The following is a 9,586-nucleotide window of genomic DNA, read 5'->3' on the forward strand; positions in this document are numbered from 1 at the left end:
TAACTTAAATGCTAATCTACTCCATAGAACAGGGAGCCTTCCCCCAGGGCTGTAGTGGGCGTTTATTAAGTCTCCCGAACCCAGGGGCAACTAGTCAGTTTTATTACTTATCAAACATAGGAAAAAATTACATGTTATTATTGTTTCCCATAGCTGGAAAATTCCACAAACAATACATTTTCTCCACGTACACAATCCCTTGACTCAAACCAGAAGCTAGCTACCAAAATACCTACAATTACGATTCTCAGACTAGAGCCTGGCTGCTTCTGAGGGTTATTTGGTGGGATGCCAAGGGGCATTGCCCACGATAAGGTGAGTGTGCTCCATCTGTCCAGAGAGCAATGTCTACTTGAGGCTAAGGAATCATGTTTATTTTTCAAAAATGTCAAATGGAAGCTTTTTCCCCCAAATGAAATACAGGGAACCACATACATAAAACAAGTTTTAGGAGCCGGCACTGGCAGCAGTAGTTGGCTGATAGGAATTCTCACTGCACACATACCCTAGGGGTGCGCACAGCCCTCCCCCCACGGCGTACCCAGGGGAAATGCTCAGCACACCAAGCCTCACCGCCCTGAATCTCTCAGTTCAAAGACTGGGCGCCCTGCCTGGGACACAGAAAGGTCTATGGGGGTCCAAGAGCCACCAACACTGTGCCAGTGTTGCTTGCCTTTTTTTCGGGTAAATGCTAGTCAGAGGTAGCAGAGCTGGTCTTTTATGTGCTTAAGTCCAGCTCTTTAAATTTAACTTTTCTGGCTTTGCCTTTTTGGTTGCAATAAATTTCAACAAATTACTAGTTCTGCTTGTGTTACTGCAGCTCTCAGACCCTGTGGCACCTCGTTCCAGATCACAGGAAACAGCGATACATGTTCCCAAACTTTGAAAAAGCTCTGAACGTTCCCACACAGCTTCCTGCCCTTTAATCTAGTTTCTGAATATTCTGGTTCTTTTCCTTCTTTGTATATTCTTCTAGTCGAAGAAGCCACTTTGCCCAGTACTGGGAGCAGAGCTCTGCGTCCATGAAATGTGGGTGGGCAGGGGACCCGTCTTTGTAGGCAACCACGATCAAGCCGCACTGAACCTAGGAAGGAACACAGGGCAATTCCAGCATCTCCACAGTAGCAACAGAGTTGAGGTCCATTTCCTTCTTACTCCAGGGCACACTCAGAACAGAACAATCTACAGTAACAGCTCCTAACTCAATTTCTAAGGCGGGTTGATGAAAGACTGGCCCAGGATACACAAGAACACAAAGATGACAGTTAAGATGCTAAAGAATGGACTGTGATCGTTAAAGATTAACAACAACAAAAAGCCCAGGAAGAGGGGGAAAGTACTTTCTGAAGTGGTAGAAGGACAGCAACAGAGTAAGAAGTGGGTTACAAACAGAATAAAACCCTAAGGAGGGAAGGAGCTATAACCCAGCATCGAGCAAAGCTTTAAGTAAGCGGAGGCTCCGCGTCCTGACCTGAAAGCTGTAGTTGATGTCATGGTTTATGGCACCAACATACGCCACGACTTGCAGCGGGTTGTCAAATGTATTTTGGATGAAAGGCTTTCGCTTCTCTGATGTCTTCCAATCAATCACACACAGCTTGCCCCTAAAGAGAAACCAAAGGAAGCCCTTGAAGGTAATAGTGCACACTAAAACGCTATTAGGCTAAGCCTCTTCTTACACATAGTTTGGTACTTGTCACCCAATGACTGTTGCTTCTATTCCCCACATTCCAAGAAGTCGGCTCTCCTGAGCTTTACTTAGGGTTGAAGAGGTGTGACGTTCTCTTTCCTCTGAGCCCCTCATTCAGGTCAGCCACGAGGTATGACGGAAGATGCTTCCTAAGTGCACCCATGGGAGCTGCAGGTGTGGGCCCAGGTGCGAGTGCTGGGAAACAACTCCTCCAGCACAAGCTTCTAAACTTTCTAGATGTTCCTTTGGACCTCCATGGTTTAACAGTTGACAAGGGAATTGAAACTATTATTATCTTAGTTGATTTGGCTTCAAACGTCTATCAGAATGAACCACAACAGACCAGTAGCAAAGTCCCCATCGTAAAGGACTAAGCATCGTGGTGCCTCAGAAACCAAAGCTGGAGTTCAAATCCATCAACACTTAACAGGCACCAACTATATGCAGAAATATAAATAAGAAGACCTGGTCCCTGTCCTAAAAGTTTACACACAGGGTAGGGATATTACTATTAGGGATATTGGGAAAATAGAAAAATTCCTGCCACTTTTTTTAAGTTAAATAACCAGTACATCCCCCACCCCCACCCCATCCCGGCGGACTTTTACACTTGCCAAGCACAGATGTCAAAAGGGCCGCAGGGTGGGTGCACTGAGAATTCTCAAAGGGCTCTATCTGCTCACTTCAGCTTCAAAACCAGCAGTGTAGAGGGAGATCTGCACAGAGCTACCTTCCTGTCACCGTAGCACTAGATTACAACTTATGCAAGGTATTTATAAAATCTATAAAGTCTAGAATAGCACCGTCTAAAGAAATAAAATGCGAGCTACACACATTATTTAAAATTTTCTAGTAGCTACATCCAAAAAGAAAAAAAAAAGATGAAATTTTAATATTTTATTTACCCCAACGTATCCAAAATATCATTTCAATATATAGTTAATATTAAAAAGTTATTAATGAGATATTTTACATTCTCTTTTGTACAAAGTCATTGAAATCTAGTTTGTATATTTACAGCATACCTCTGTTTGGACTGGCCACAGTCACGTGCTTAATGATGGCCTTTTATGGCTAAAGGCTACTCTACTGGACAGTGCAGGTATAGAGGTAACATGTCATCTTTATAACTGTTTTCTATTGCTGTAGAGCTTGACAATCTATGCAAATGAAGAGAGGGCCCCAGCATCCCCAGGGCACTACCATTCCCAGTTCTCTCTCTTGAAAAAAATCAAAACACCCTACAGTAAAGACTTCTGCCACGTACCACTGTTTCTAGCAATGTACTATAACTTGTAGAACTTAATAACATGGAAAAAAACTTAGTAGTATAAACCCAAATTAAAATTGTAATGAGACAGTCCACAAATAGCTCTTCAACAAATAAAAAGAGCTAATTTATTTTGCTCAGCCTAATTTATCTTGAAATGCAGGCTGAAATGACAAAACAGTGTTAAAACGCATGTTCCCTGTGGCCCCACAATTTCCCTTTTAGGTCTGTACCATAGAGCAACGGTTTCCTATCCTGGGTGCAAGTGACACTTGCCTGGAAAATTTAAGAAGTATTCACGCTCAGGCCTACTTCAGATCAACGGAATTTATCCAAACCTCACATATCATTCACCAAAACAAACAAACCAACGAACCCGTGCGCCTGCCAAGAGAAACTCAGGACAGAATAGGAGGAGACACGGTCATTGCTGTAGTTTGTAACTGAAAAACTAGAATAACCTGAGTGCTCCCAACAGGGAACTGGATATGGTTCATTCATACCCAACAGCAGTTAAAAAGAGAATAGGATCAAGAGAGAATAGGATCAAAATAATGTTGCTAACATTTACTGAGTAGATAGTGTGCATTTTAAGTACCGTACAGGGAATGTCTCATTTAACGTCTATAACAAACCTATGAGGTAGGTACTATTATTTGCCCTATTTTACAGATAAACAAATTGAGGTACAGAGAAGCCAAAGCCAAGTAAGTAGCCCAGGGTTAACAAGAAAAGCCAGAAACCAAACTCAGGCAGCCTGTCTCCAGAGCCCAGTAACTTTTAACTAGAGTTCCAAGGGTTTCACTCACAGATTTTCCCCTTATCCTGTTGTATCGCTCATACGCTTTTTTCTTTCCTTTTTTTTTTTTTTGGGAATAGGGGTATCTGCAGGTTATATCTACCCTTGAAATCAGGAGTAAGTGGTGAAAACAGGAACAAAGCAGCAATTTAAAAGCCACGGGAAGCTTTATTAAGCTCAGAGTTCCTATCCATGTCAAACACGGCCTGGAAGCCAGGCAAAGAGTTGACTTTCAGGGCCAACAGATCAAGGTGCTATTTTTAGGGAAACAGGAAAGAAAATGCAGGAATCAAATTGGATCTCACGGCTGGTACTTTGCTAGGGGTGGGTGGGGGGAGGGGAGGGGAACATGCTGGAAAAAAGGCCATCCTAGGGATACTGGAAAGTTGTACCTTTTCTCCACGAAACACTTTGACTTCGGAATGTAGATTTACAAGGATGAGATGGCTCTTACCTGATGTGACTTTACAGAGGCCACACCTTGAAGCAGGAATTAAAAGGAAAAACTAGCATTGGAAGGGAACCATGTGTCCCACCCAGAATGAATTCACCTCCACACTTGATGTAAAAAATTGAATACTTACTGATAATCAGCTACACAGTCCAGCAGACCTACATACTTTAGGGTCTCATGTCTAACAGCGCTTTCCAGAGCCTGCACTCCACTGACATCTCTCAGAACATGCTGGATACTTTGGATGTAGCCGGATTTGAGAAGATTTTCATCAGGCTCTTTTAAGTTCCCCTGGGGTGACAGTATGCTTTCCAAGGCTTCATGAAACTGTTTCCCTTGTAAAAACATGTCTGAAAAGAAAATCAGGGGAAAAGGAAAACAACAGCAATAACAAAAAAACCCCCAAACAAAGCTAATACTAACGAACAGATACTCTATAAAACTCTCAACAATCAAATTAAAAATTACATGAGTTACCTTTAAGTGACAACCCCTAAGACACCATATTTCAGCCTCTTGTGAAATACACTAAGAATGCACTTTGAAAACAAAAGGGACTAGTAGAGCTTAGATAATAAAATAGATTAAAATGAAGTATTTCTAGTAGCATTAGGTCAAAGCTAGAATTGAAGATCTGGGCTTACAGGACCACACCTAGTGAATTCACACAGAATTTAAGTGTGAATTTAAGTGTCCGTTTAATTTAGGTAACCAGTAAGTTAACTAGCTGTGATAAATATTAGGGAACTGTGCTTGTTTACAGTTCTTTTTACAACCAAATCTTAATTATGAACATAGGTGGAGGCATCCTTTTACCAACAGGCTTAGTGACTGGCAAAGAGTGAAAATCAAGGCACACACAAATTAATGTTGTGGGATTTGGGGCAGAGAGGAGGAAAATATATGACATTTTTCTCCTGCACTTTCTTTTAGGGCAAGAACAGCCTACGACAGTGGCTCTGTCCTGAATTTTTTTTCCTCGTACACTTTTTTTTTTTGGCCTCCATGTAGCATGTGGGTTCTTGGTTCCCTGACCAGCGATCAAACCCGTGCCCCTTGCAATGGAAGTGTGGAGTCTTAACCACTGGACCACCAGGGAAGTCCCTTCTCATACACTTTTAAGAAAAGAGGACACAAACATATTCAACAAATGCAAGAAACACTACATATTCACTTGACTTTTGATAAGGGAAGGAGAGAAAGAAAGAAAAAGAGGGTATTGCTGTGCTAAGCAGTGGCCTTGGCGCTTTCAAACTGTTAACTTTCAAACACAACAACCTGGCAAGATAAGATCATCACCCCCATTTTAATGAAGAAGGCCTAGGCAGTGCTGTTAATTTGCCTCAAAGCAAAATGCTGGCCTGGGGCCTGGCACCAGAGCCTAAGGTCATTCTGGTCCCTGACACAGCAGAGTGAGAGATGAAAAATCAGGAAGATACACACAGAAACAGAGCAGGAAATATACATGCTTGGAGACAGACCCACAGAAAATGAGGAAAACCATCTCATCTAATGAGGTAATGTCAAACCATATTACCTTTGTCAAGTACTTTTTACAAAGATTTTGAAAGGTCAGTTCTACCATTGGCAAAAAGTGGAATTGCTTCAGGGAAATTACTTGGAAAGTGAAGTGAAATTCAACTGAGGAAATAAGTTATTCTACTCCAAATTTACTTGGCTTAATTGGACTTATTAGCACATAAAAGGCCTACAAATTTAAGCCTTATGGAATTAAAACCTAGGGAAAAGAAGAGCAGTATTTATCTACAGACTAGTTTTACTGAAGCAGAACACAAACATATTAAAAACATGAAGGAAAAAAATTTGTTTATCAACAGCCAAGCAAATAGACAACTCATTCCCCACTGCAGTCTTAACCCCAGGGAGGTCTTCATATTTAAGGGGCAACAAACATGGGATCTGGGTTACAGAATCCCTTAGGATTGTAAAGCTGAGAACGTTAAACGTGATTAAACTTGTGAAAATAAATCTTAAAAGATTCAAGAGTTATCGCAGATAGCATCAAGTCAGAGTAATTCACTCAATTAAAGGAATAAAAGTGAAATGTTTTCAAGTCCCAGTAAATAAAACGTATTTAAAAAAAAAACACATGAGTTTCCTATATTCTGACTGACAGCGTGGATATTTTAGAATTTAAAGTCAGTGTAGGACTTCCCTGGTGGCGCAGTGGTTAAGAATTCGCCTGCCAACGCAGGGAACATAGGTTCGAGCCCTGGCCGGGGAAGATCCCACATGCTGTGGAGCAACGAAGCCCGTGCGCCACAACTACTGAGCCTTTGCTCTAGAGCCCTCAAGCCACAACTACTGAGCCCACGTGCTACAACTACTGAAGCCTGTGTGCCTAGAGCCCGTGATTCACAACAAGAGAAGCCACTGCAATGAGAAGCCCGCGCACCGCAATGAAGAGTAGCCCCCGCACACCGCAACTAGAGAAAGCCCGCGCGCAGCAATGAAGACCCAACGCAGCCAAAAGTAAATAAAATAAATTTATATAAAAATAAAAGGCAATTAGCTCCTGCATATAGTCCTTGCCCCAGGGAGCCAAGGAATTTACATGGGGCTCCGGCCTTGACCATTTTTGCCATGTCCAAGTGCCACCTAAATACTTAATATTTTTTCTTTAAAACACGTGACCACAGGTTTAATGTGTTATGCATACACACAGGTTTTTTCTAAGATGCCTCAAAATAAGTGCATTGCTCTTAAATTAAAAATTAAAGTTCTTGTGTACCACGAGGGGTACATGTACTGCTCTCTGGGAAGCATGGCCTAAGGAATGCTCAGTGTAAAACTTAGCTTCAACAACTATAATCCTGATGGGGGACCAGCTAATTCTCCTGTACCATTGGTCTTTTCTTTCATCTTGCTTTTGAATGGAATCTATTTTAAGAAAGCTATTCTCTTCACTTGTCTAAGAAGTTAGTGAGTTAGGCGTTGAAGGCTGAAGTTTATCAATTCAGTTCCTAATGAAGAACATCCGATAATCTCAATTTACTAAGACCTAAATACAGATCACATGTTCTGGCTTTTTGCCCATCTTTAAATTTATGAGTCAGTCTCTGCTGATAAGCAGAGCAAGGGGGTATTTACTAGATTCTGAACAGAATGCCTGGTAAACAACTAGAATTCCATTATGAAGCGATTGTCCCATAATCAAACGAAACAGGCAATTCTAATACTTAAGTTTGTAGCTTATAAAATAAATGAATTTCATACATCTTTAGTCAAAGTACTTGATCTCTGTGCTTCAATTTTATCTGTGAAATGGGGATAATAGTATCTGTGCTTCATAGAGTTGTCATGAGGATTAAATGAGTTAATATATAAAAAATGCTGTTAATACTAATTATCATTTGAAAGTAGTTCCTCACTAGTTAACGTTAGAAAAAGAACAACTCATCCTTTTGACACTGGTGCTCTGTATTCTGGAAAACATAATAACCATACAGAATCAGGATTAAGAAAATTACTTGAAGTATATTCTGCAAAGCCATCCTCTCCCAGTTCCAGAATCATCCGTCGTTTCCACCTCTCCAAACAGGAAATCTGTTCTGAGGTCATGGTCTGCTGAAGGATTCGGGTCACACTTGGTATCGTATTCCTTTGCAAAGGGATTTTCAAAGGAATTGTAGGATCATTTGTTGCATTTGGTTTTCTGCTTTTCTCTGGATTGAAGAGAGGACACCAGTTTCGTGGAACTCCTGCTTCTTCTTGCTTTGGGGCCTTACACTTCCTCACAGGTCCGTAGAGTAAAGCATCTTCCTCAAACAAAGACTGTGGCGCCTGAGCATGGCCTCTGAATGACAAGACAGACCTTACTAAATCAGAGTACTTTTCTTGGTCCACTTCTTCATAAGGGTTCACTTTTTTCTTCCGGCCACACAAATAAGAGGAAGTGGAGAAGACCACACGGGGGGCTGGTTCTACAGAAAACCCCTTTGAACTTTTAAGCTGCCTGCAGATGGTCTGAAATACCTTCATCTTCAGATTTTTTTCACTTCCCTCTAGTCTACTTGTAATGTCGAGGACCTTTTTAATTTTCGCTTTCCTATCAAAGAGAAAAGTGGTGTTAGATATCAAATGTGTTAAATATTTGAACCATCAAAGCGAAAGCTGCAACAGTATGATACTGCACATTAAAATTGTATTCGGTACGCTTTTTCGACATGTTTAACAGAGGAAAACAAACCTAACTCCATACTGAATCTATTACTTTAGCTCTAACCTTTGTGCCCTGTTGCAGGGGGCTTAGTCTTTTCGGCTCTGCACCTTTTGGAAAAGTACGTTGCCTATAGCCTGAAATACACAGGAGAACCCATTCTCAAGGCTCTGACCTTTAAAGGTATTAACACTTTTCCAATCATATAGAGATTAAAAAGTTGCAGAACAGAAAATAACGATCTTGTTGCAGGTATATAGGAACACTGTGACCAGACCTGCGTGGACAGCTGTAAGAACAAAGGATTCTGGCACCAAGAAGTGGGCAACAAGCAGCCACACCCCCTCCCCTTTTAGTATAAAAGAAGCCTTAACTCTAACTGGGGAAGATAGTTCTTTGGGACATAAGTCCACCATCTTCTCTGGCTGCTGGCTTTCTGAATAAGGTCTCTATACTTTACCCTAACAGCTCATCTGTCAATTTATTGGCTTGTCCTGCAGCCGAGCTTGGACTCAGTAATACTCGGACAAAACTATTTCTAAAGGACCGGCACCTGTTAAACGTGAACTAGACAGCTTGGGGCCACATGTCCCCAGCTATGGAGCCATGTGCCGGCCACGAAGGTAGGCGTGTGTGAGACAAAGAAACACAGGACGCTCGAGGAGCGGCGACAGTTAACAGTGCCTCCACTCATCCCTAAACACCAGATTCTCTGCTACGTATCCTGCGTGGAGAGTTCTCATCTAACCCCTCACACCCTCCAAGGTGGGCACCACTGCGACCCGGCCCGCTCAAGACGCGGCACCCGCGCTCCTGAAGGGTCCCCATTGACCTGCCGGCTAGAGGCCATCAGCAAGGCCCACCGCCCAATCTCCGCTCTGGCGGAGGCGCAGCCCCAGCGGGGACAGGACGGCGGCGGCCCCTCGGGCGGGCGTCAGAGTTAGGGAGGGCCGGCAGGGGAGGTACCTCGGAAGCCGGCGCGCTCTGCTAGCTCCAGGGCGCGACAATCCCGCGAGCAGGTACTTTCGTCAGTCCCGCGCTTTGCTCCAGACTTAGGCCCCGCCCCAGGCACGGCGGCCCCAGCATACACTGCGGTGCTCACGCCCCACCCCTAGCCCCTCGTGCATCTCAGTGGACACTCGAGCGATCCGTGTGGAGACCCTCCCCGCACGCAGAAGCGCGGGCGCCTCCAA

General features: G+C 43.0%; 1 protein-coding gene across 1 annotated transcript; it reads right to left on the minus strand.

Annotated features, from left to right (window-relative positions):
* Positions 1–792: 792 nt before the first annotated feature.
* MGME1 (mitochondrial genome maintenance exonuclease 1) lies at positions 793–9,473 on the minus strand. Its single transcript, XM_079944661.1, has 5 exons — positions 9,360–9,473; positions 7,705–8,282; positions 4,344–4,563; positions 1,472–1,604; positions 793–1,084 (listed from the first exon to the last, which is right to left on the minus strand). Exons 2-5 carry the CDS (start codon positions 8,213–8,215, stop codon positions 923–925), a joined length of 1,026 nt encoding a protein of 341 aa, XP_079800787.1. The 5' UTR covers positions 8,216–8,282; positions 9,360–9,473; the 3' UTR covers positions 793–922.
* Positions 9,474–9,586: the final 113 nt, after the last annotated feature.

This window comes from Stenella coeruleoalba (genome assembly GCF_951394435.1).
Source record: "Stenella coeruleoalba genome assembly, chromosome: 15".
NCBI classification, from domain to species: Eukaryota; Metazoa; Chordata; class Mammalia; order Artiodactyla; family Delphinidae; genus Stenella; species Stenella coeruleoalba.

Excerpts from the sequence above, each read along its gene's own strand:
- MGME1 (XM_079944661.1), bottom strand. The coding sequence starts at position 8,215 with ATGAAGGTATTTCAGACCATCTGCAGGCAGCTTAAAAGTTCAAAGGGG. Across the intron at positions 4,564-7,704 it reads CTTTGCAGAATATACTTCAA|ACATGTTTTTACAAGGGAAA; the intron begins GTAATTTTCTTA and ends TTTTCTTTTCAG. Across the intron at positions 1,085-1,471 it reads ACATCAACTACAGCTTTCAG|GTTCAGTGCGGCTTGATCGT; the intron begins GTCAGGACGCGG and ends GTTCCTTCCTAG.